Source organism: Balaenoptera musculus, chromosome 8 (genome assembly GCF_009873245.2).
Source record: "Balaenoptera musculus isolate JJ_BM4_2016_0621 chromosome 8, mBalMus1.pri.v3, whole genome shotgun sequence".
NCBI classification, from domain to species: Eukaryota; Metazoa; Chordata; class Mammalia; order Artiodactyla; family Balaenopteridae; genus Balaenoptera; species Balaenoptera musculus.
This window is the reverse complement of record NC_045792.1, coordinates 29729091-29756346: the sequence shown is the minus strand read 5'-3', so window position 1 is coordinate 29756346 and position 27256 is coordinate 29729091. Positions and strand designations below refer to the sequence as shown.

The 27256-nt window shown below is 32.9% G+C and overlaps 1 protein-coding gene across 2 annotated transcripts in view; it reads left to right on the top strand.

Annotated features, from left to right (window-relative positions):
- DYNC2H1 (dynein cytoplasmic 2 heavy chain 1) overlaps window positions 1-27256 on the top strand; it is a 368911-nt gene that overhangs the window by 40678 nt on the left and 300977 nt on the right. For both annotated transcript variants that reach the window (XM_036860514.1, XM_036860513.1), the window contains exons 20-35: window positions 2047-2174; window positions 7150-7299; window positions 8083-8288; window positions 9290-9445; window positions 9536-9650; window positions 10197-10367; window positions 11359-11741; window positions 13457-13589; window positions 13681-13798; window positions 15386-15498; window positions 17259-17378; window positions 20390-20540; window positions 22266-22471; window positions 23684-23866; window positions 24422-24604; window positions 26273-26496. In XM_036860514.1, the coding sequence (XP_036716409.1) occupies window positions 2047-2174; window positions 7150-7299; window positions 8083-8288; window positions 9290-9445; window positions 9536-9650; window positions 10197-10367; window positions 11359-11741; window positions 13457-13589; window positions 13681-13798; window positions 15386-15498; window positions 17259-17378; window positions 20390-20540; window positions 22266-22471; window positions 23684-23866; window positions 24422-24604; window positions 26273-26496 (2740 nt within the window). The remainder of the gene's footprint in view (window positions 1-2046; window positions 2175-7149; window positions 7300-8082; window positions 8289-9289; window positions 9446-9535; window positions 9651-10196; window positions 10368-11358; window positions 11742-13456; window positions 13590-13680; window positions 13799-15385; window positions 15499-17258; window positions 17379-20389; window positions 20541-22265; window positions 22472-23683; window positions 23867-24421; window positions 24605-26272; window positions 26497-27256) is intronic.

Genomic DNA, 27256 nt, shown 5'->3' with positions numbered 1-27256 from the left:
TCATTCACATCTTTAAGCTCCACCTCTAATTCTAGTTCTCTTGCTATTTTTATCTTATCTTTAGTTACTTCCTCCACTGAAGTCTTGAATCCCTCAAAGTCATCCATGAGGGTTGGAATCAACTTCTTCCAAACTCCTGTTAACATTGATATTTTGACCTCTTTCCATGAATCACGAATGCTCTTAATGGCATCTGGAATGGTGAATCCCTTTCAGAAGATTTTCAATTTATTCTGCCCGGATGCATCAGAGAAATCACTCTCTGTTGCAGCTATAGCCTTATGAAATGTATTTCTTAAATAATAAGACTTGAATGTTGAAATTACTTATTGATCCATGAGCGGCAGAATGGATGTTGTGTTAGCAGGCATGAAAACAACATGAATCTTGTACATCTCCATCAGAGCACTTGGGTGACCAGGTGCATTGTCAATGAGCAGTTGTATTTTGAAAGGAATCTTTTTTTTCTGAGCAGTAGCTCTCAGCAGTGAGCTTAAAATATTCAGTAAACCATATTGTAAACAGATGTGCTGTCATCAGGCTTTGTTGTTCCATTTCTGGAGCAGAGGGAAAATAGATTCAAAATAAAGGTGCTATGATTTTTTGAATGGCAAATGAGCATTGGAATCAACTTAAAGTTACCAGCTGCATTAGCCTCTAACAAGAGAGTCAGCCTGTCTTTTGAATCTTTGAATCCAGGCATTGACTTCTCTCTAGCTGTGAAAGTCCTCGATGGTATCTTCTTCTAATAGAAGGCTTCTTCATCTCCATTGAAAATCTGTTGTTTAGTGGAGCAGCTTTCGTTAACTGTCTTAGCTAGATCATCTGGATAACTTGCTGCAGCTCGTGTATCAACACATGCTGCTTTATCTTGTACTTTTTATGTTGTGGAGATTGCTTCTTTCTTTAAATCTCATGAACCAACCTCTGTTAGCTTCAAATTTTCTTCTGCAGCTTCCTCACCTCTCTCAGTCTTTATATAATTGAAGACAGTTGGGGCCTTGCTCTGGATTATGCTGTGGCTTAAGGGGCTCTTGTAGCTGGTTTGATCTTCTATCCAGATCACTAAAACTTGCTCCATATAAACAGTAATCCTGTTTTGCTTTCTTATCATTTGTGTTCACTGGAGTACAGCATATTTAATTTCCCTTAAGAACTTTTCCTTGGCTAACTGTTTGGTGCAAGAGGCCTAGTTTTTGGCCTGTCTCGTCGTTAGACATGCCTTCCTCACTAAGCTTAATCATTTCTAGCTTTTGGTTTAAAGTGAGAGCACTCTTTCTTTCACTTGAATACTCAGGGGCCATTGTAGCCTTATTAATTGGCCCAATTTCAATATTTTTGTGTCTCAGGGAATAGAGAGGTGAAACAGTCAGAATATATACGACATTTGTCAGTTAAGTTCACTGTCTTACGTGGGTGTGGTTCATGGTGCCCCAAAACAATTACAATAGTAACATCAAAGATCACTGATCACAGATCACCATAACAAATGTAATTAATAATGGAAAAGTTTGAAATATTGGGACAATTACCAAGACGTGACACAGAGGCATGAAGCAAGCAAATGCTGTTGGAAAAATGGCACTGATAAACTTGCTCCATGCAGAGTTGCCACAGACCTTCAATTTGTAAAAACTGCAATATCTGCAAAGCACAATAAAGTGAAGCACAATAAAATGAGGTATGCCTGTACTATTTTCCAAAATATCAGTGTTTCTTTTTTCCTTTAAGCTGTGGTGTTTTAGCATATTATTTAAAAGACTGAAAAAGTTACCAATTTTCAGTAAAATTTACTAAGAGTGAGTACATTTTAAATTTCTTCTCAAAAATTTTAAGTGTCATGTAAAACAATTACAGTTTCATGAGAAGAAATTTCTTTGCTTATTCTACATTTTGAATTTTGCTTTATGAAAGCAAATGGCTACTTAGGATTTAATGTATTTCATATAGTGATTACTTCTAACATTCCTTGGTTTAGAAATTATGTAATTAAATATTTTTGGTGTTAATAATAACTTTTTTATATTTCAATGTTACCTATTTCAGCTCATTTACATGAAATTGATACATTCGTTACTGAAGCTATGGCAGTCTTAACAGTTATGCCCCAGTCTGTGGAAGAGATAGGTAATGCAAATTTACAATATAGTAAGCTACAAGAACGGAAGCCAGAGGTGAGAATCACAAAGTAATTTATTCTTTTACTGTACTGGGGATGATTAAATTAGGTAATTTTATGTGACTATTTAGAAATATCATATAATTGCAATATTATAAGGAAGTCTATAAAATCTAGTCCAATTGATCAGTTCATGATTGGACTCTTGATGTTATGTTGGTGTAATGAAACAGTAACAATAATGCTTATTATTATTTTCAGAAGTATTTGTGCTCTCTTTTATGATGTGGCTTATTAGAATAAAACTAAACTTAAATAATTCATGCTGTTACTTCCAGGGTTGTGCTTTTAAGATGCTGAAGTATGAAGTTAGAGCTGAATTAGGAACACACACACACACACACACACACACACACACACACACTCTCACATATGATGGAGGAGCTCATAATTAGAGACAAAGATAAAAGAAGTGGTGAAGGATTCATAAAAACAGTATCTAGAAGGCTAGAGCCTAGAATAAGCAAGTCAAAATTTTATAGAACATATTATAGATGATCTTAGTTATGTTTAGAAGAAGGAGGAGAAATAATTCAAAATAGAATACAAAGTTTTATATGTTCCTATTATGTGATAGGCTTAAAATTATTAGATAGATTAGAGGTAAGTGAAATAATATACCTTCATGGTGGAAGGAATTGTAAACTTTTATATGGAAGGCTTAAATGTATAAAGAGGATTTAAAGGCAAATAAAATAATGTACTTGTCTAGTAGAAGGAAATAACTAAAGAAGGAATAGCATTATGAGCTGTGGCAGTTAGCTTGATTTAGCAGAGACGTTCATTCATTTATTTATTTGACAGATACTTATAGATCACCTGATATATTCTAGGCATTGTGCTAGGAGTTGTGGCTACAGCTATGAACATGCTCTATTCTCATGAAATTTGCATTCGTGTGTGTGTGTGTGTGTGTGTCAGAGAGAGAGAGAGGGAGAGACAGAGACAGAGACAGAGAGAAAGAGAGGAGCAAGAGGAGCTAGAGCAGTGCATGATAAACTGGGGCGTGTTTCTTAGAGTGGGCATTCGTGGATACCTTATCAGATAGATGACATCTATCTGCACTGAGACCTGAAAAACTTAAGGAGGCAACCATTCCGAGATTTAGGGGGAGATAGAACAACAAATACAAAGATCTTAAGGTAGAGAAGGAGTTTGGTATGCCTAAGGAAGATAGGTGAAAATATTGTCAAGAAACTTAGTTATCAAGAAAGCCATATTATTCAAGGAAAAAATGGTTTGAGGTGAAATTGGAGGGGTAGGCAAGGGCCAGATTATGAAGGTACTTTTAAACAATCATAAGGATTTTGGGGTTTTTTTCTGAAAGTAATAGAAAGTCCTTACAGGGATTTAAGCAGAGAAGGGATATGGTCTGGTTTACATTTTGAAGTGATTACTCTGGCTGCTCTGTAAAGAATGGATTGGAGGGAGACAACAGTAGCAAAGAGTCCAGTTAGTATGATATTGCAACTGGTATACAAGAGATGATGGAAGCTTGTACCATGGAGTAGCAGAGGAGGTGGAGAGAACCGGAGAAATTGATGATGCACTTTAGAGTTAGCACCAAGGTCTTCTGATGTATTAGAAGTAGACGGAGCTTAGAGAAAAAGCAATAAACATGTCTCCTAGGTTTTGGGCTTGGGCAGCTGGGAAGCTAATGGTAACATTTACTGAGATGAGGATGACTAGAGAGGGGAGTTGTTTGGAGATTGGAAGTGGTGGGGATTGAGATGTCAGGTAGAATGAGGAGTATGGAATTTAGAGTAAAGGTGAAGACTAGAGATATAAATTTGGAAGTCATCTTAAGATTCATGATGTTTAAAGCCACAGGATTGAACTAGATCATCTGGTTGATAACAAACTGTAGAGGTTATAGGACCAGGTTTGAGCTTTCTGAAGTTTAGAGTTCAAGCATAGATGGAGGCAGCTAAGGAGATTGATAATGAAGTGGGATGAAAGTGTGTCATCACAAAAACTATGAGAAATAGATGTATGTGGGAACAACATGTGAGGCAGGAAGTGACACCAGACAGTATAAAGAGCCAGGCAGAATTAGGTCATGTGAGTCACATTAAGGATCTTAGGTTTGATTTTGTGGACATTGAGGAGTCGTTGCTGGGTTTTAAGCAGCAAGATGTTACAGAATTGTGTTTTGGTATGTCTCTCTGTTGGCACGTGGATTTGAAGAAGTAGGAATGCATGCAGGTATACTTGAAAACTGTTGTAATGTCTTCACAGGCTAAGTTCTGTTCACATATAGGAAATTAGAATCCTGCTCTATTTTTTCTGTCACTGATTTTCCTAGTACAACATGGATTCTTGGTCCATTGTTTTTCTGTTTCTCAGGTGAAACTGATCCTGCCCAGAAATTGCAAGCTGGTCATTGAGATATGTTTTAATTTTTTTTTTTTTTGTCTATTATATTTGCACAGTGATTTTTAAATATCTTTCAGTAGATATTATTGCTTTGTTGAGTAGAAAAAGTACAGGTATAAATTATAGGACACCGTTGTTTTATGGTGCTTTAAAAGGCCTAGAAGCAATTTGAGTAGTTTAGCACTTACTGACCTACACCTAGACTGTTTAACAGACTGCTCATTATACACAGCTCAGGGCATTTCAAGCGGAAGCTGAATACAGGAGTTTGGTTCCAATTCTTCAGTTTTCCCTTTCTTAAGTACCTTTTTTTCCATGACTTACCCTTCTCTGTTAAGTAGGATAATTTAGTTAATCTATGCTTTTAGATAGTCACTAATTTTAGAAGCCTCTTTAGCATTTTCTTATGAATGGAACTTTTATAATAAAAACTTCACTTTGAACAGCTATAGTATTGTCTTCCTATATTCATGATTTAATTCAGTTTCATATTACCACTTTTATTATCCTTTTTAACTTTTGATGTTTGAGTGTCTTAGTTGAGTTTGCATATAATAATGTTAGAAACTTTATATCCAGGAATTTAACAAATTATGTATAGTCCCTCCCATCAGGAAACTTGCACAAGCCTCTTAGATAGCCTCATCCACCAGAGAGCAGAGAGCAGAAGCAAGAAGAACTACAATCCTGCAACCTGAGGAACAAAAACCACATTCACAGAAAGGTAGACAAGATGAAAAGGCAGGGGGCTATGTACCAGATGAAGGAACAAGATAAAACCCCAGAAAAACAACTAAATGAAGTGGAGATAGGCAACCTTCCAGAAAAAGAATTCAGAATAATGATAGTGAAGATGATCCAGGACCTCGGAAAAAGAATGGAGGCAAAGATCGAGAAGATGCAAGAAATGTTTAACAAAGACGTAGAATAATTAAAGAACAAACAAACAGAGATGAACAACCGAAATGAAAACCGAAATGAAAACTACACTAGAAGGAATCAATAGCAGAATAACTGAGGCAGAAGGACGGATAAGTGACCTGTAAGACAGAATGGTGGAATTCACTGCTGCAGAACAGAATAAAGAAAAAAGAATGAAAAGAAATGAAGACAGCCTAAGAGACCTCTGGCACAACATTAAACGCAACAACATTCGCATTATAGGGGTCCCAGAAGGAGAAGAGAGAGAGAAAGGACCTGAGAAAATATTTGAAAAGATTATAGTCAAAAACTTCCCTAACATGGGAAAGGATATAGAGTCCCATACAGGATAAACCCAAGGAGAAACATGCCAAGGCACATAGTAATCAAATTGGCAAAAATTAAAGACAAAGAAAAATTATTGAAAGCAGCAAGGGAAAAATGACAGATAACATACAAGGGAACTCCCATAAGGTTAACAGCTGATTTCTCAGCAGAAACTCCACAAGCCAGAAGGGAGTGGCATGATATACTTAAAGTGATGAAAGGGAAGAACCTACAACCAAGATTACCCTACCCGGCAAGGATCTCATTCAGATTCGATGGAGAAATCAAAAGCTTTACACACAAGCAAAAGCTAAGAGAATTCAGCACCACCAAACCAGCTTTACAACAAATGCTAAAGGAACTTCTCTAAGTGGGAAACACAAGAGAAGAAAAGGACCTACAAAAACAAACCCAAAACAATTAAGAAAATGGTCATAGGAACATACATGGCGATAATTACCTTAAACGTGAATGGATTAAATGCTCCAACCAAAAGACACAGGCTTGCTGAATGGATACAAAAATAAGACCCATATATATGCTGTCTACAAGAGATCCACTTCAGACCTAGGGGCACATACAGACTGAAAGTGAGGGGATGGAAAAAGATACTACATGCAAATGGAAATCAAAAGAAAGCTGGAGTAGCAGTACTCATATCAGATAAATTGACTTTAAAATAAAGAATGTTACAAGAGACAAGGAAGGACACTACATAATGATCAAGGGATCAATCCAAGATAAAGATATAACAATTATAAATATATATGCACCCAACATAGGAGCACCTCAACACATAAGGCAACTGCTAACAGCTATAAAAGAGGAAATCGACAGTAACACAGTAATAGTGGGGGGCTTTAACACCTCACTTACACCAATGGACAGGTCATCCAAAGTGAAAATAAATAAGGAAACAAAAGCTTTAAATGACACAATAGACCAGACAGATTTAATTGATATTTATAGGACATTCCATCCTAAAACAGCAGATTACACTTTCTTCTCAAGTGTGCATGGAACATTCTCCAGGATAGATCACATCTTGGGTCACAAATCAAGCCTCAGTAAATTTAAGAAAATTGAAATCATATCAAGCATCTTTTCTGACCACAACGCTATGAGATTAGAAATGAATTACAGGGAAAAAAAGGTAAAAAACACAAACACGTGGAGACTAAACAATATGTTACTAAATAACCAAAAACAAAAGCAAAAACCAACAAATTATGTAAAAGCAAAAATCTTGATTTAAAAAGCAAATCATGAAACAATTTTAAATGAATGGAATCTTAATAAATTTGATAAAATATGTTGTTTTTCACATGTCATTTTTTAACTTTTAGATTTTGCCCTTATTTCAAGAAGCTGAAGATAAAAACAGACTTTTACGGACTGTGGCAGGTGGAGGTTTAGAAACAATTAGTAATCTGAAAGCTAAGTGGGATAAATTTGAGTTGATGATGGAAAGTCACCAACTTATGATTAAAGATCAGGTAAGAACCTTTTGGTCATTTTGTTAAAATGGAAACAGTTTTTTTCTCATTTAAGATTTCTTACTTATCTTTATTCCATTATAGCTCAGGTTTATAAGAATTTATAAGCTCAGGTTTTCTGTAACATCTTATGGAAAAACCTCAAGGAACTTTTTGGCCAACCCAATATATTGCTGATGAAATTGACCTCCCTCAGTACTTCCATACAGTAAAACACTGTATAAACGATGATCATGTCACATAGTTTATCTTTGCTTCCTACCATACCAGGAATGTATGTGACATTATTTTCAGTCTTTCTTATGAATAAATTTATTTACCTACTGTGTATGGTATCTTTTAAGGGTACAATCTGGAAGTTGTACACATCTATTACACTCATATTCTATTGACCAGAACTTAGTCTTATGGCTGTTAGCTGCATGGGAGACTGGGAAATGCCCTCCTTTATTAAACAGCTGTATAATCAGGTAGAACAACTGGAGGTCATTGATCAAATTTTTTTATCACATTGATTTTGTTGATAGTTATGATGGATGCTGTTAATCACACGAACGATTTTGTAATGATGATGTTTGCAGTATATCTCTTGTTTTTGTAAATTTATGGTCTAATTTATTTTTGAGTTATTTTATTGTACTTGAAATCAATAATAAAGAATAATCTTTGAAAAGCTGATACTGATATTTTTTGACCTTTAAATTGAAATGTTGGAAATAAAAATGTGAATATAAAGTAAGATTTTACTTTGAATTAAATTATGTAAACTCTATTGGCTTATAGATTGAAGTGATGAAAGGAAATGTGAAATCACGTCTTCAGATCTATTATCAAGAACTGGAAAAATTTAAAGCTCGTTGGGACCAACTAAAGCCTGGTGATGATGTTATTGAAACTGGCCAGCAAAATACTCTTGATAAAAGTGCAAAGTCAATAAAAGAGAAAAAAATTGAGTTTGATGATCTTGAAGTCATAAGAAAAAAGCTAGTGTATGTTTATTCTTTAAAACTGATAGTGCACATTTTGGAAAAAAGAGTTTTGTATTTATATATTAAGCTAGTAGTGTTCTTATATCTATTATCTTAATGTCTTTCCTTATAAACTTCAGCAGTTTTAAAAATACCAGTATTAAGTGTTCATGCTACTGCTTTCGTAGGAGTTGTTGAATTATATTAGGATTTTAAGAGAAAAGCAGATTTCTGGTTAGGCCTAGAAATAGAAATAATAGAAGTTATAATAGCAAATTAAATAAGAAAAATAATAATAGAAAATTAAATTTACTTAAAAGTTAAATTAGGGAGTTGGAATATTGCTTTATGTGATCTCATTGTATTTAAAAATGGAATATATAAAATTAATGGACAATTACTTTTAGAGCTTCTGGGAAAAAAATGAACCTAGCAAAATGATGAGACTTCAAAGAAAAATATTTGTTGTTTTATGTTATAATAATATAAGATATTAAGTTTAATAATTGTTTTAGGTTTGGTCCATTTAGGTAAATGCATCCATAAATTAACTGGCTTCATAGGTGAGTGGGGGTTTTAGTACCATGCTTATTAAATGACATTACATTAATTAGATGAAGAATATCTTACATTCTAGAAGTGAATTCTTTCAACCTAGAAGAATATTAATGGATATTCTTTAATCTGTTCTCAGATTAATCCATAAATTTGTGCAATTCTGAATATATATATATATATGACATGTATTATGTACATAAAATATATTGATATATATTACCAATTTTACTTTGACTTCTTTGGAAAAAATGCATATTAATGAATTTGGAAGAGCTCGTTCCTAAGTAGTTAAAGTAAAATTCTTATGTAAAGTAGACATAGCCTCCCACTGTCTACCTCTGCTGTCAGATACATGCACACAAACACACACAGGGAATGCAGTAAATATTAATTAGTTAAACTTATTGATATTTAACAGTTTTTCTTTTTAAAACATTAATGATATTTACTACTTGTTTCTATAGTGATGATTGCCATCATTTTGGCCTAGAAGAGCCCAACTTCTCCTTGGCATATAGCATCTCTAAGGACATTGAGAGCTGTGCACAAATTTGGGCCCTTTATGAAGAGTTTCAGCAAGGATTTCAAGAAATGGCCAATGAAGATTGGATTACTTTTAGGTTTGATTCATAAACAGTATTTAGATTCTGATAGTTTTGTGGTATTTTTTGGGGATGTAAATTGTAAGGTATGTTTCTGGTATTTTACAGGACTAAGACATATCTGTTTGAGGAATTTTTGATGAATTGGCATGACAGATTAAGAAAGGTTGAAGAACATTCGGTAATGACGGTGAAATTACAATCAGAGGTTGACAAATATAAGGTAAGATAGTTTTACTTATCTTACTATTTAAAAATGGTGTTTGGAGCTTTCATGTATCTTTTTATTATGTAGTGACTGAACTGTAATTTTAGTTTATATATTTTTAATGATTCCATTACATGAAAAAAATAGAAAGTATAGAGTAAACCATAGAAGTTACTGATATTTCTGCTTCAGTTTGAAAGAAGTTATAACTAAGAAATTTATGGTTAAAGTTATATGTTGGAGTATTTATAACTTAGAAATTAGGATATGGGTCATTTAGCATATTTAGGATATAGGTCATTTGCTAAATTTATAAAAATAGAAATATTTTAGGTCATGTTTTAAAGTATATCAAGCTACCAAGGGAAATTTGCATGTATCCACAGCAATGTTTAATAAAAAGTTTTATACAATTCTTTTTAAGAATTTGATTTTAAGATTGTTAAATACGATAATACAGTAATTAAAAATCTTATAGATAATTATAATAAAATTAAATAATAATTTACATTTTGCTTGTATATATACATACATATGTCTTTTTTTCTTCTTTTTTAACAGATTGCGGTCCCTATCTTGAAATATGTGAGAGGGGAGCATCTTTCTCCAGATCACTGGCTTGACCTTTTTCGTCTACTTGGCCTTCCTAAGGGGACTAGTCTAGATAAATTACTGTTTGGTGATCTGCTTAGAGTAGCTGCTACAATTGTTGCCAAAGCTTCAGACCTTAAAGTAAGAATCACTTTTATAAATATCTCATAGATCTGACCTTTGTTGACACACATTTTTGCTTTATATTTTATTTAAATAAAACAGCAAGTTAAATTTCTTTCTTTCCTTAAAATAGTGACAGTGTTCCATTTTTCCATTATTCTTTCATTAGTAATACATCTGAATCTATTGATGGGGTTATAGAAACAATATAAGCTCCTTCTTTGAGAGAGAGGAAACATCTGAAATAAAATATGTCTTTATGAAGGAAGTCAGCTTTAATCAAAAAGCAAACAAGTACAAAGCATTTTATAAAACACATTTAAAATCATAGGGTATATTATAAATAGAAGCTAAGGGGTACAAAAATACAGAGAACTAAACAAGGAACCAATTTGCTAATCAGTTTTAGCATAGGTCTCAGGTGAAAGTAAAACTTGCACAATTATATCATAAGTAGCAGACTTTCTATTTTGTGTTCTTCCCATTCAATGTAAAAAAATAAAAGGACTTTTGATGTCAAATTGTTTTATTTTCTAATATATTATCTAATATGTATACTTTCATCTTTGCTGATAATCCTGGAGCATATGTAGATAATTATAAGGTTATAAAGCATGACTGCTGTAGGAGGTAATTCTAGATGGTTACTAATCATTTTAGATGTATTGGAACTTACAGTTAAATTACAATAAAATGGCTGAGTTCTGCAAAATTTTAAATATTTTTGTCGTTTGCAATGGATGCTTAAATTTGGTTTTTTTTTTTTTTTTTAGAAGTAAAAAGCATAAGGCAGAACTCTGTATATATTTGACCATGTGAACTAGATATCTGGTATCCCTTAATACATTTGCCAGTAATTCTCTTGGATTGATGAAAATATATCCACTTAAATTTTTGTTTTTTCCTTATGGTGAAAAGCCAAATAAAAATATATCTTCTTATAAAATAGATATAACTTATTTATATGATAATGTTGAAATAATAAACATGGATATTTTGTGTTAAATAGGATTTAAATAGTCGGGCACAAGGTGAAGTTACAATCAGAGAAGCTTTACGAGAACTTGATCTTTGGGGAGTTGGAGCAGTATTTACATTGGTTGATTATGAAGACAGCCAAAGTCGAACTATCAAGCTGATTAAAGACTGGAAAGATATAGTAAATCAAGTTGGAGATAATAGGTGCCTTCTTCAGTCCTTAAAGGATTCTCCTTGTTATAAAGGATTTGAAGATAAAGTGTCAATTTGGGAAAGAAAACTTGCAGAGTTAGATGAGTACCTACAGAATTTAAACCATATTCAGAGAAAGTGGGTATATTTGGAACCCATTTTTGGCCGTGGAGCATTGCCAAAAGAACAGATGCGCTTCAACAGAGTTGATGAAGATTTTAGGTCAGTACAACTACATAAGACAAAGACACATATGATGGTTTTTATTCATATGGTGAGGTACTTAATACAAGCTAATTACTTTTACATTATTAGCGTCATCTGTGTCTTCAACTTTTTTTCTACTGGGTCCTTCTGAGAAATTAGTTTCTCTCATTCAGTCATTTACTTCTTGAATCATTTTGATCTGGTTTCTGTCTTTACCACTCTACCTATATTAATAATATTTCCATAGTATAGTAGTAATAATAATAATATTACTAATATATAGCTAGTATTTCTTAAAGTTACCAATTACTTTCCCATTGTAAATCTGATGGGCATTTTTTATTTCTCATTTTACTTTATCTCTGACTAGTATCTAATAGAGTTGAAAATTTCTTCTTTCTTAGAAAGTCTATTCTTTTGGCTTCTGTGATCCTGTCCTTTTTGGTTTTCTGCCCGTTTCTCTGGTTCCACTCCTGATTCCTAGTCCTCAGCCCTCTCTAAACATTTAGATGTAGACATTCTCCACCTTTCAGCTTTAGGTTTTCTCACTCTATATTCTCTCCTTAATGATCTTAACCACTCTCAGAATCAATTCTCATCTATTTGCTGAGGTCTCCTCAACTTATTTATTGAGCTCATATTTCTTTTCTGAGCTCCCAATGTATTAAATATACTCAACATGTCAAAACTAAATTCATGAATTTACCCCCAGTCCCTTTCCTACAGTCCCTTTTCTTTTCTCTCTGGTTTCTTTCCCGATAAATGGTACCACCTAACTGCTCAAGGCAGAAGCATAATGGATATCTTTGACCTCTTCCTCCATTTCCAAATCCATTTGTTACCAAATTTTGTTGATTCTAATCTACTAATCAATTTTATTATATCTTTTATATCTCTACTTCTTTGATTTTATTCTGAAGTAATTTTGTTGTCACTCGTACTACTGGCTAATCTTTTGACTTATTCTTATTCTTGTCTTCTCCAGTAAGTTTTTCACACAACAGCCAGAGTAGTCTTTTAAAAATGAAGTCCACATTACTTCTTTCCTTTATTCCATTAAGTAAAACTTAAAAATGACTTTCAGTTGCTCTGAGGATAAAGCAGATCTAAGGATCTGCTCCTTGTCCATTTCTCTAGCCTTTTCTTGTGCTGCTCTCTCTCTCTCTTTTTATTTTTTTTATTTTTTGCTTTAGTGACTCTAGCCTTTAGTTTCTCTAACATACCACGCCCTTTCTCAGGGTCTTTGCCAGAAACTGTTTCCCTCCTACTCAGTGCCTTTTTCTTTTTCATTATCATTCAAATCTCAGCTTAAATTACTTCCTCAAATAAGTCATAGGTTAGGGATTTCCGCATTAGCCTTTGTACTAATTCTTTCTTAGTACAAAACAGTCCTTTGTGCTTTTCTTTCTTAGCATTTATCATAATTTTATTTGAATATTTGGAGAAATTATTTAATATCTTTCTCTGTCACTGCGCCATTATCTCTATGAGGTAAGACTTAATATTTGTTTAGTGAGTGAATGAAATAGGAGAATGTGCAATAATGGAGGTTAAAAATGGTAATAGGGTATTATTAACTTTGAGGAGTATTTATTAGAAGTATAATAATGTATTGCTGTTATACTGATGTTACTAGTTTGTTTTAAGCAAGCAAAAAAAAAGTCTCCATATCCCTCTTTCAGCCAAAAACTGTTAAAATCGATGTGAAAATAACTTTTTTTCTTCTGCAGATCAATAATGACTGACATCAAGAAAGATAATAGAGTCACAACGTTAACTACTCATGCAGGAATCAGAAATTCTCTACTAACGATACTTGATCAGCTTCAAAGATGTCAGAAATCATTAAATGAATTCTTGGAGGCATGTTTTTTTAAAAAAAATCTTTGTATAATAAATTATAAAGTGCTTTAATATCTTAATTATTTGAAAAGAGATTATTCTTTTTTTTTAGGAAAAACGCTCAGCATTCCCAAGATTTTACTTTATTGGTGATGATGACTTATTAGAAATACTGGGCCAGTCTACCAACCCATCAGTGATTCAGTCTCACCTTAAGAAACTGTTTGCTGGTAAGATTGAACATTTATTCAACAGATATTTATTGAGTTTCAGTTATCTGCCACACATAGTGTTAGGCTCTTAGGCAGACTGTTGAATAAAATACAGGTCATACACTCAAAGAACTCTAGTTTAGTGGGCGAGGCAAGCTAGTAAGTTGACAAATATAATATACGACAATTTCTATGGTCGACATAAGTATGTGGTGTTATAGCTGCATCTGTGAAGACATTTAGCTCAGTTTTGGGTATGTAAAGATGACATCTCAGGTGAGATCTGAAGAATTTATAGGTCTTAGCTAGAGGAAAAATGGGGAGGCAGAGGGAATAGGATGTGCAGAGGTCTGAAGTGAAGGAGAACATGTCCATTCATTATTGAGTTTAAGGTCTCTTGAGTGATGTCCCAGTGGAGATACTCAGTAGGCAATTATTGTTAGAGGAGATACGTGGGATGGAAATGTAAAATTGGGAGTCATCTGTGTATAGATGATAATTAGGCTATAGGAAGAGGTGAGATTACCTGGTAAAAAGTGTAGAGTAATAGTACCATATGCTTCGATGTTGTTGAATCATTTTAGTTGGGTAATCGCATTCGGAATTGGTTTGCTACAAACACGATGATTATTATTTTCTTGAAATATTATTTGTTGGAAAAGAGCTGTATTTTTCAAATTAACTTTAAGAAGTAAAAACTTTTCATCATCTTCACTTGAAGTCAGGGATTAGCAAACTGTAGGCCCACAGGCCAAATCTGACTAGCTCTGTTTTTTTTTTTTTTTTAAATAAGGTTTTGTTGGAAGGAATACAGCCATGTCCATTATTGTCTATAGCTGCTTTTGTGCTACAAGCAGAGTTGAGTAATTGACACCGAGACCTTATGACCTGTAAAAACCTAAGATATTTACTCTCTGGTGCTTTACAGAAGTATTTATTAACCACTGTATATCTGAAGCTTTAGAGTGCTTATATCTGTAACTGTGATTTTGCCTGTGGAAGATAGTAGAAAGAGCTCTTGGAATCAGAAAGCTTGCTTCCAAGCTCTACCTCTACTATTTATTAGCTATTAATTTACCTCTCTGAAATCTAGTTTCTTTCTTTAAATTGTAAATAGTAACTTATAGGGTTTTTCTAAAGATCAAAATTAGGTAATGTGTTTTTTTATATACTATAAAGTGAGTGCAAATTTTGGGGAAGGGAAGTCTTGTTTGCTCTCCCCCTTTCCTATTATCTTTTTGTCTCATATAATGTAAGTGGAATCACTGGTACATATTCTTATGCACTCATTTGTGCCTGCTTTTTTTCACTCATCATAATGGTTTCAAGATACCTAAAACTATGTTTTATTCCTTTTTATTGCTTAAAATAGTCAATTGTTCAAATATATCACAGTTTCTCTATTCACCTGATGGGCATTCAGTTGTTTCCAGTTTTGGGTTATGAAAAGCTGTTCTATTTCATTATATAATTGAATTAATATAATTCTAATATATTCTATATTATGAAGTATACTTTATGTATTATGTGGTGATCATATATACTGTCTAATAATTATGTCTTTAATAAAGCTTTTGCATATAAATTGTTGCTTTTGTAATGTAGGCATTAACAGTGTGTGCTTTGATGAGGAATCAAAACATATAACTGCAATGAAATCTTTAGAGGGAGAGGTTGTACCTTTTAAAAACAAAGTTCTTCTGTCAAATAATGTAGAGGTAAGTAATTTTTCAAGTGTGAAAGTATAAAGAATTAACGATATGAACTTTGTATCAAAATTAATTCAGTCAATTTGTAGAGTAAGTTGGTTAATTTAGGCCTTTTGGAAACATATCTTAAAAAATAATTTGTTTTGTTAGGTTCAGAATGATTTGATATTAAAGACAATATATATTTTTAGTCTTTGGAAGGCAGCATGTAATTTTGAAAACAACTTTTGCTTTGGAGTCAAGAAGAGTTGGATATTAATTGTAACTCCACAACTTATTAGCTATATAACTTAGAGTCTCAGTTTTCTTAACTGTAAAATGGGAGTCCTACTAGCAAAGACTTTCTGTTGAAAATTAAATGAGATAATTGGCTTTAGGTACACTATAGTGTTTGGAACATAACTACTCAATAAGTCTTTGTTCTTTTTTTTTTTTTTTTCTTTAAAATCTGAGTTGTATGAGATGATTTAAGTGAACAAGTAAACTTGAAACTAGTGCATTTATAGTACAACTATTGATTAATTGGTTCTGCAGGACTAAAAGTGAACTGTCAAAAGCCTATTACAGTTATACAGCTAAAGCCAACAGCAATAGGATGTAACACATTGAATTGTAATTTTTAAGTTCTAAAGGTATCTTTCAACTGCAAGTCAGGGCCATGCCTTATCATGCATGTATCTGTACAGTTTAGTAAAAAGTCCATTCCTGGTTAGGCCTCAACATTTTTTTGGATGTTGAGTATATAAATCAAGTGGTTGAAAGGATAGAAGGTTTGTTAAGTAGCTCCCATATTTGGTGAAGAGATTTGTTGTTTTTGCTGTTGTTTTCCTTTCTTGTGATTTTATTAGGACTGGATGAACAGAGAGAGAAAGAGCTTTTAGCAGCTGGGGGTAGTGCAGCGCTCCGGGAGCTCTTGTGATGATTAGCAGAGTAGGTGTCTGCTGCCTTGCACTGAGAGCTTCTTACTTTTTAGCTGCAGTGGCTTTTGAACTGGGCAAAAGTTTGTGCCATTTTTAATACTGGAAAGTGCTCTAAAGATAAACAGTAAAAAGCTAGAACTTAAAATAGGTAATGATGAAAAGCTATTTAAGATTGTAGTTTTTGCTCTTATCTTTTATTGCAAATGATACAGTTTTTAAAAGTTAAGTAGTGATTCTTAAATATTCATTGCTATTTTTATCAATCATCATTATTATTTTAACTTTAGTTTAAACTTTTATTATTTTATCTATAATCAAATGAGTGAAAAATGTATTGTTTTGACCTTGAAACAGAATTAGTTTTGTTTGAAGAGGGATCTTCACTCCTTAAATAATATGGTTCACCTTAACGAAGCAATCCCTTCCTATGGTTACAGCTTTCTGAATATAAGATCATCAGGATAGTGTGAGCCAGGGGACTTAGCTAGTCATTGTTACTCTAATTTATTGGCCCAGCTATCTAGTTTGATTTATCATAATGATGAAATGAATGGGTTAGTTTTTAAATGTTCATATTTTTTTGGTTTGTATAGATGGTGATAGTGATAACTAACTACAAATTTTTGAGTTTTCACACTTAACATTATCCCAAGAGGCGAAAAAATAGTTTTCTTCATTTAAATCATTTATTAATAAAAATTATATACCATACAACACATTTTGGGAGTGTGAGAGTCAATAAGAAATCATAACCTTCCTCCTGAAATAAAAGAATAGAGTCATTAGCTTATGTTTTTGTTTTATGACTTGTGTAATAAGAAATAATATATTTTCTAATTTTATTTTCAGACTTGGTTAAATGATTTAGCCTTGGAAATGAAGCAAACTTTGAAAGAGTTGTTGACGGAATGTGTCACTGCTGGACGAAGTTCTCAAGGTGCAATTGACCCATCCTTTTTCCCTTCACAGGTAAGGGGGCTTATGTCTAGAGTACAGGTAGGCATGGTGTCATTGGAAGATCCCTGACCTAGAGGTCAGGAGGCTTAGACAACTGGGATCTTTGTTTTCTCTTTATCTAACAGTTAACATTGACTAATTGCTTAATTTCTGAGTCTCAGTCCCTCAACTGTTAAATGTGAGGGAGCAACAGCACGATAGTGAAATTCTCTTCTCGCTCCATTAGTTTGCCATAATTCAGATGCTTTCAAGCAGAAGGCCTGCTGAGATCTAAACTACCCAGGCCACTGGGGAGTGGAACTGGGAGGCAGAATTAGTCATGTATTAGTTTCCTGGTTCCGGATGATTAGTTCATCGTTGATGGAGAGGCACAGGATCTATAACATTGTCTCCCACCCTTCCCATGGACTCATCTAGGAGTTGGAGCTGGTGGGAGTTTAGTAGTGTTAGTGTAGGTCTGAAACATAGTCACAGTACTGAACTAGAACTTTGGCAGGGAAGAAGAGCACTAGGTTTCATGGTTGTTATAGAGATTGCTGCAGGTCAATGTTCATAGGAACTCATTCCTGAAACACTGGATGCTAGATATGTATCTTACAAAACTTGTTCTGGGCCTTATTAAAGTGTAGCACTAAGACTTGGGTTAAATATCCTGCCTTGTTCAGGATTAGTTTTATTGCTGGTTGAGACTAACACTACGGAGGTAGGATATCAGGAACTTCAGTTCTTAGGGACTATGAAAGGCAGGTATTGAGATGTTCTATGATTTCTCACAGGAAAATCTACCTAACTATTTTTTGCTTTTCAGATTAAAATATTTAGTAGCTATTGGAACAGGGTTTTATGTTGGTTCTTTTAAAGCATGAGAAGTTAATTAGGAAACTTGGAACATTTTGGATTCATAGCCATTTTATCACTCATATCATTTTGTATCTTTTAGCTGTTTAAGTCAAACTAAAATATGTTTAAAAAATCTTGTTAAGTTCTTAGAGAAAAATAAAAGTAGTCATTGATGAATAATAATGCCATTGCAAAGTCAGAGTCAAAATGCTTTATTATCTCTGGAAATGTTTCCTAGTACTCTGTCAACTTCCAGGTAGGATTTAAATTGACTTAGAGTAAAAGACACAATATTAAAAAATATACAGAAGTAAGAATTGCATAATAATTAGATTGAGGAAATGACAGTTATATCAGGAGATATACTGGGAGCTATAGGCTGAAGAATGTTGCTGGATTTGAGCCTGAAACTTAGTTCTGGGCTCTGAGCAGTCAAGTAAACATATGAACTACTAAACATGCATACAGTTCATAATCTATCAAAACAAAGAATTCTAGTTTATTAGCAGTTAATGTTAAGAAAAATTTATCTCAAGAGCATTTATGTAAGGGGATTGAATAGTATAACTGGTTACATGAATGTCTGGTACAAGTTACTGTGTACTATTAATTCAGTTCTCTAAAGACATCTTTGTAAGGACCAGAAAGCCCTTTCTGGTGTGGGAAGGAGGCAGCATGATAAAGTAGAAAAAATCTGACAGACCTTGGTTCAAATCCTACCTTTGCCAGTTATACTTTGAGTGATTCTTTTTGACACTTAGTTAAGAGGGTATAATAATACCTCCACGGCAACTCATTTTGAAGGTTAAATTATATAATGTTTGCAGAGCACCCTTAGCGACCGTTACATTTTAGACAATGTTAGTGTTTGTCCAGGTATCTTAATGGTAATGTGACACGAGAATTAGTTAAGACTGTATCTTGAGTATCATTTCTGTTAGCCTCTCATAGAAATCGTATAGCAGACTGTTAAAAATTGAGATATTGCTGTGCATTATTATTAAAATTTATTTATAATACAGAAATTCAGTAGTATTGCCTGAGTGGAAATCCATATATATGAGTATTAGTTTCAAGGTGGCAAGTGGAGATTTTCATATGAAAATTAAAAAGCAAAGTCTTTTCTCACAAAGCAGATTTGGATCTGTTTAAACGCTTCACCATATACTTGATTAAAGAAGCTGGTGAGTTTTGTACTACAAAGTATGAGAGGTGACTTTGCCCTGGAAAGTTACTAATTGGCTTTCTCTTTTGTTAAAGAACTTAATGTGGTATTTGTACAATGTTCTAAGAGCAAACAGCAGCTTAGCCTGCTATATTAAGTATTAAAATTATATATAGATAATGAATGAATCTGATAAATAGAGGCATTTGATGATATTTTCTGGATGCTAAAAGGTATATATAAGAAAAAAACCAATCTGTTCAGTAGTTAATTGGTCAGTAGGTTTAGTGTTTTTATACGATGATGGATCATGTCTTTAGTTTAAAGGAGGATATTGGTTTTCCTTGTTCATCTAAGAACTGTATCAAAGTATTTTAATACAAGTTTACAAAATCTGGTGTTTAAATATATCATTTGCTTTATCAGTAACCTTGCTATATTGATAATATTATAGAAATCCTCTCAAACGGCATTAATATTTCGTGTTTTATGTAAATGTGAAGTTGATCTGTATTTAGTTTCTGTTTATGGGTATTAAATTGAAAGATTAAGACAGACTAATTTAGGATAAAATTGGTGTTTTGAAATTGTAGACTTCAGTAGTATACTGAGAGATTATTTTGGAATGCTAGAAGATTACTCTTTTTATTAAATAGAATGCATCATACTCTGATATCTTTGCATCTTACTGGTTAAAAAGAAGCCATTTATGAGGAGAGTCATGGGAAGAAAGTACAAAGCACTTAGGTTATAATAAGCTTGGTGGGCTCTAAGACCCAAAAATAGGCCTATAGGAGAATAGTAAAAGATGAGCTCTGAGAAGTAAGCTTGGGCTGCATCACACATGCTTTTTCTACAAATGTATTGCTCTATTAATATTTGAGGTGCCAGTAAGACATTCAGGTAGAGAAATCCAATATGTAATTGGAAATTTGGAAAAAGGTATCTTTCCTTAAATTTATAAAATATTTCTAAGTAAATTCAGCTTTTAAAAATAATTTTTCTCTTTATTCATTAGATATTATGCTTGGCAGAGCAGATTAAATTCACTGAAGATGTAGAAAATGCCATCAAAGATCATAGTCTTCATCAGATTGAAACACAACTGGTGAATAAGTTAGAGCACTATACTAACATTGATACAAGTTCTGAGGATCCAGGGAATACTGGTATGGGAAAATATTCCATTTTCTGCCTACTTTTGGGTTATTTGAACATTTTTTTAGTATTCTGTCTTAATTTATCTATTGTGCTTTTGTCTGTCAGTCAATCATCTATGTGTCTATTTTGGAGGTTACTTTAGGAATTACAGTATACATACTTTTATATTGTACTTAGAATCAATAATTTACTATTTTAAGTGGAATGTAGAAAACTTACCACCATATGGGTTTCTTTATCCTCCCCTTTTTATGTTGTTTTCAATGTATATAGATATCTATATACATTGAAAACTCCATGAGATTATAATGTTTTTCTTTAACCGTCAAATGTATTTTAAAGGACCTGAGAATAGTCTATTATATTTATCTAGATGCTTACCATTTCTGTTGCCCATCCTTCATCCTGATGCTCCAAGTTTCCTTCTGCTGTCATTTTCTTTCTTTGAAGAATTTTCTTTAGTGTTTCTTTTAGAGCCCGTTTGCTGACTATGAATCTTATAGATTTCCTTCTCTTGAGAATGTCTTCATTTCACCTTTATTATTGTCTTTTCTGATGTGAGTTGATTTTTTTGGTTCTTTTCATGTTGAATGATTTTGGATTGTATCCTGGACATTTTGAATATTGTGTTATAAGAGTCTGAGTCTTATTTAAATTTGCTGGATAATGTTGATATTTTTCTGCTAGCAAGTGATCTTGTTGGGTTCAGGCCACAAGTTTCAGCCAGCTTTCTGTGGGTTGTGGTTCCAATGTCTGTTCTGTCTTTGCTATACTCTTGAGATCTTCCCCACATGTGTGCCACCTAGTGGCCAGTTATCAAAGTCTTTGGTTTAATGTTTAGGATGAGGTCTGCACAGCTCAGGCTGAGCTCAAGGGTTCATAAAGTTTATAGGGTCGTTTTCGCAATCTTCTCCCCTTCCATGGTCTTAGCAGTGATTTTGTGGTTCTCTTGGGCTCCTCTTTTGGTCCTCTGGCCAGAAAGCTGGAGTTTCATGTACTGTACTCTCCTTCACACTTTCTGTGACTGCGCCCATGTCTTGGACCAGTTGATGGGAGAAAAGAGACAAAAAGAGCAATTTGAGTTAGTCCCACTGTCTTGGGATCATAGCTCCTCTGATTTCAGAGGAAAGTTCCCTTCCTTCAGAGTTTTAGGCATTTCTGGGTCTCAGCTGCCAGCGTTGAGACTCCTTTTCTGCTTTTCAAGTCTGAGTTAAAAGCCTTCTCCTGGACCTCTCTCTGTCTACACCAGTATGGGTTTCTGGCAGCATTGAATCCAGACCCATGGATATAAAAGAGGAAAAGGGAAAAGAAAAAAGGTAAATTTACCACTGGTTTGGTGGCACTTCTAATTCTGCCCTTCCGCAATTTGCCTGATACTCTTTACTTTTTCAGAGTCCTAAATAGCAGTTCAATGTATGTTGTCCGTGTTTTATACCTGCATTCAGAGGGAGAGACAGGCTGAGTGTGCTTACTCCCTTGCATAAGGAACCAGAACCCTGGTTTCGTTGAATTTTGATATCTTAGTTTTCACACACACAATTCTTATTGGTGGATTTGACATTCTTTTGACTTGCATGATATATATTACTATACTATTCAAATGTATCATGAAATTAGCATTTAAATTCATTTATTGAGAAATCATATATGTGTGTGTGTGTGTATATATATAAAATCATAAAGTACATAAATCACAGGCTAACATTTTCCCCAATTACTTTAATTGTATACAGAATCTGGCATTCTGGAGCTTAAACTTAAAGCACTTATTCTTGATATTATTCATAATATTGATGTGGTGAAGCAGTTAAACCAAGTTCAAGTTCATACAACTGAAGACTGGGCTTGGAAAAAACAAGTTAGATTCTATATGAAAAGTGATCACACATGTTACGTTCAAATGGTGGATTCTGAACTTCAGTATACTTATGAGTACCAGGTATGACTTGTGGCAGAAATGTTTAATTTTTCCGGTTAGAAATTATTTACTTTAAAGGAAATTTGCTATTGGATGAAAGAGTTATTTTTATTTTAGCTGTAACTTTTAAGAATTTTTTTTGGATTATTGTCTTCTATTTCATCATAATTAAAAAGATGTTATATTGGAAAAAATTCTATATACAAAAAAAGTTAAAATAATGGCAGTGTTGTGCTGAATTCTCTAAATGTACCTTTTCTTAGAGCAGCATTTATTTATACAGATTGAAATATAGCTTTAATCTAAAGAGAACTGAATATTAGGGAACCTCAATGGAAACAATTTGGTTTGTGCCTCCTTTTACAAGGCCAAAATTAGTGCAATTGTTAATATGTCAAAGTATGTTTGTTAAATATTCTCTGTTTGTAAGGTAAAAGAATTTTCAAGCAAATAACCTAGCTCATGTAACCTGTTCTCAAAAAATCCAGCTGTATCCTCTCTGCCTTTTTCCATCATAGTGAATCAATCATAAGGATATATTTGACATTTATGTTAATAAGCATATGTCAGGAGAGTTGCCAGCTGGCTCTTTCAAAAAGGAAATGTATTTTGAGACCCAAATCTGTCCACCTAAATTAAAGAAAAACTCTATAAAATGCAGCTTGAATTGGACTCTATTTCCGCTAAAATTTAGTAGAAATTTTGAGAATTATTTGATAGGTTAAGATTATTAATTTCATAAGGAATTTTTCAAATTAATTATACTTTGAGGTTTCCAAAGTAGTTCTGATTTTTGAAGCTTGTAAGATTCCAGGAAGTAATTTACATGAATTTTAAAATACAAAATAGGATGATTATTGTACATAATTATATTGAATTGTATTGGAAAGTGTATAATTGTATACAGTTTCTGGATTTGTCTGCCTTAGAGGTATATCTTTGTGACATTATCAAGAACTTGAGAGACTATTTGGAAAACCTAACAGTATGTCAACTGAGGATAGAATAAAAATACATGCTTGAGAAATAACTAAGTTTAATTCCAGTTTGCGCTTTAGAAGGTTTCTTGAATTACTAAAAAAAATTTTGTATATTTTTTTCTATGTTAACAACTTTAAACTATTTGTTGCCTTTTTAACTTTTTAGCTAGAATCGCTATTAAACTACACTATATAATATTTGTACATATTGAATAGAATATGAATATTTGAAATTTATATTTCCCTTGTGTAGGGTAATGCTCCCAAGCTGGTTTACACTCCACTGACAGACAAGTGCTACTTAACTCTCACTCAAGCCATGAAGATGGGACTTGGAGGAAATCCTTACGGACCAGCTGGAACTGGAAAAACTGAATCAGTAAAGGCTTTAGGTGGACTTCTTGGAAGACAAGTTTTAGTTTTTAATTGTGATGAGGTAGAATAAATAATTATCAAACGATGTAATAGTGTCTTAGATGTTTGGAATAGTTTTCACATACTTATATATGAAATGCTCTATTTTAAAATCACTCTTCTTTTAAATCACTTGAAAGTGGATTTTATTTGAGAAGTAAAATGGAGAGAGGTTGCACATAGTATAGTCCAAAAACTTTTCTAAAGAGAACTATTACATAGAAATAATTTTAAATACAGAATGAAGCTTTATGTCAGAGGAAAAATCTTAAATTCTTATTAAGTTACCATTTTCAAAACATTATGTGTATTTTGACTTAAAGAATAACTGAAACAAAATCTTATACTTGTTTAGTTCTGTGTATTTTGCAGAACACTTTCACATGAATTATTTTGTTTACTCCTTGAAACCATCCTAGGTTTTGAAAGAGTAGCTGTTTAATCTCTGCTTAAAAAGAACTAAAGAGGCATAGATGGGTGAAATGATTACCTTCTCACTAAATGACATAAAGTATTAAATTATTATTAGAGATTTTAATTATTTTTACTGAATATAATTTTTATTGTTATTTTTAAGGGCATCGATGTGAAGTCAATGGGACGAATATTTGTTGGTTTGGTAAAGTGTGGGGCCTGGGGTTGTTTTGATGAGTTCAATAGACTGGAAGAATCTGTACTGTCAGCAGTTTCTATGCAAATCCAGACAATTCAAGATGCTCTGAAGAATCATAGAACTGTATGTGAACTGCTTGGCAAGGAGGTATAGCATATATTGGGAATTTAAAGAATTAAACTATTTTATAAGACTTTGTGTTACTCATACTCAGGCAAATAGTCTATGTTTATTTCTCCTGGCACCTCTGTTTCTAATTTGTGACCAGTGTGTTAAACCTTTTTACCTGTGAATTGTCTCTGAGTTTCTCACCCTTTTTGGGTCCCATTTCCACCATTCATCTTCAAACTTTCGATATTGAATAATCCAGTTATAATAATATTTGCTAACATTTATCAAACACTCTATGCCACTGTGCTTAGTGCTTTTATGCATTGTTTCATTTAGTACTCATAACAATCCTTTGAGTTAGGTACTATTATATTTTTTTAACTTTATGGATGAGGAAGCTAGGGCTTGATATGTTAAACGTAAGAAGTGGAGCTGGAAATCGAACCCACGTCTGTCTAATTCTGAAATTCATGTTTTTAATCACTATTCTATATGAATCTTAAAACAATAAATACTTAACTATTCTTCTGTTGCTCACTTCTCCCCATAGGAGGTATACATTCATTGTCATTAGAACTTAAACTTATTTGTATATAAAACATAGATTTCTCTATATAATGTGTAATGGTGAATACACCGAAAGTTGAAAGAACTGTGAAATTATCCTCTTCCCCATAATAACATTTTCCCAATACAAGTTTTTCAGGGTAGACCAAGAAAGTAGGACCAGTTCTAACATTGCCTGTTACTTACATGATGTTTCAACTCTTTCTTCACAAAAAAAGAGAAATTCTTCAGTTTTTACCTCTCTGTCATCAAAATTTATTTTCTTCCCTGTTCATTTTTTGTCATTTCCTCCTCTTAGAAAGAAAAATTGTCCTTTTTCCCAACTCAAACTAATTTTTCCATCTATACTTTGGAATCTGCTTCCCAGGGACCTTCTCTTCAGTGTTATCTCTGTCCTTCTACCCATTTCTCATTGGCTTTTAAACATAATCACATATTTTCCTTCTTAATAATATATAATATTATATTAGATATAATGACACTGTAATATAATGTTTAGTATAATTAAAACATAAGCAAACCTTCCCTTAATTCATCTTTCCTTCCAACCATGCTTTTTGTTTTCTTTCCTTTATAGCCAGGTTTTTTACTCTAGGTATTTCTACTTCCTACTTGCCCATTCATTGTTTATACATTATAATTCTGCTTTTCTATTCTTAGTGCTTTGTTGAAAATGCTCCTATTAGATACTCTCATGCTGTTTTGCTCTTTGCTGTCATAGGATTTATTAACTATGATTGCTTCTTTCTAATATTCAATAGACTATAAACTCCAGAAGGGCATAAACTATTACTGACTTTAGTTCAGAGTTGTGTTGTCTCTGTGTACTTAGCAAAGTGCCTAACACAAGGAAGGCTTTTGGTAAATGTATGTTGAATGAATGAATAGACATTCAAACTAGTTACCATCACTTAAACTTTCAGCCTCAAAAAACTGATTATAAAGAGCCTCTATAAAGTAGTGTAGTTCCTAAGGAGTTTATTATATGTTGAGTAAGGAGATGTTTAGCACACTAGTGGTTGCTTTTTGCTAAGGTATAAGATGTATGTGTAGAAATATGTCACAATAAAACTTCTATTTGCAATATGTTTTATAGTTTCAAATATTTGATGCCTATGTTTTAAATTAATATTTCAGGTAGAAATAAATTCTAATTCTGGAATTTTTATCACTATGAATCCTGCTGGAAAAGGTTATGGAGGAAGACAAAAACTGCCTGATAATCTTAAACAGCTTTTCAGGCCAGTAGCCATGTCTCGTCCAGACAATGAGCTTATTGCAGAAGTTATTCTCTATTCAGAAGGCTTTAAAGATGCTAAAGTGTTGGGCAGAAAATTGGTAGCTATCTTCAATCTATCCAGGTGAGTTTTCCTGTTTTAAATATTTTAATATTTTGTAGTTCCAATGATTGATCAGGGTTATTAATGACCATTTTTCACATTTGTCCAATTTACCTATTCAGTGATTTTCATATTGGTGATTTTCATAAGTACAATTTTATATTGTACTCAAGGTGTTGGTAAGAAAGATTTTAGTTTGAATAACAGAAACATCTGGCTCAAAACTACTTGTTTTTCATAAATACTATTAATTCAATTTCACTTTTTTTCTGCAAAATATTTTTATTGGAATACTCCAGCTAAGTGATACTTACTAAACTAATTTACCAGCTGACCACTCAAAGCCTACTGTTCTTTGGAGGGAATCTTTCACAATTTTTTTTTTTTTTTTTTTATGTCTGATTTCTAGTAATAGAGATTGACTTTTAGCTTCTTTGGACAACCTAGAATTCTGGTCCATATCGCTTAAGAGATAGTGAGAACTAGAGTGTCAGAGATTGAGAGCAAGATGGATCGACTAAAGACTTTAGGAATAAAAGTAACAGGTGGTTATCATTTAGTGTCTCCATTAAGATGATAGCCAGTTTGTGAAAGGTTTATCCTGATCCTTGAGAACCATCCATCTTTAACATTTTACTTGAGTGATTATTTTGTTTTGCTTGGTTCCTTTTTATAAACTAATGTAATATTAGGACTTATTTCTATGTGTTAGTAGTTAGATTCTGTATTTCTTTTAATATGATTACAAAAATAATTTCTTATAGCTATTTGATGATTTATG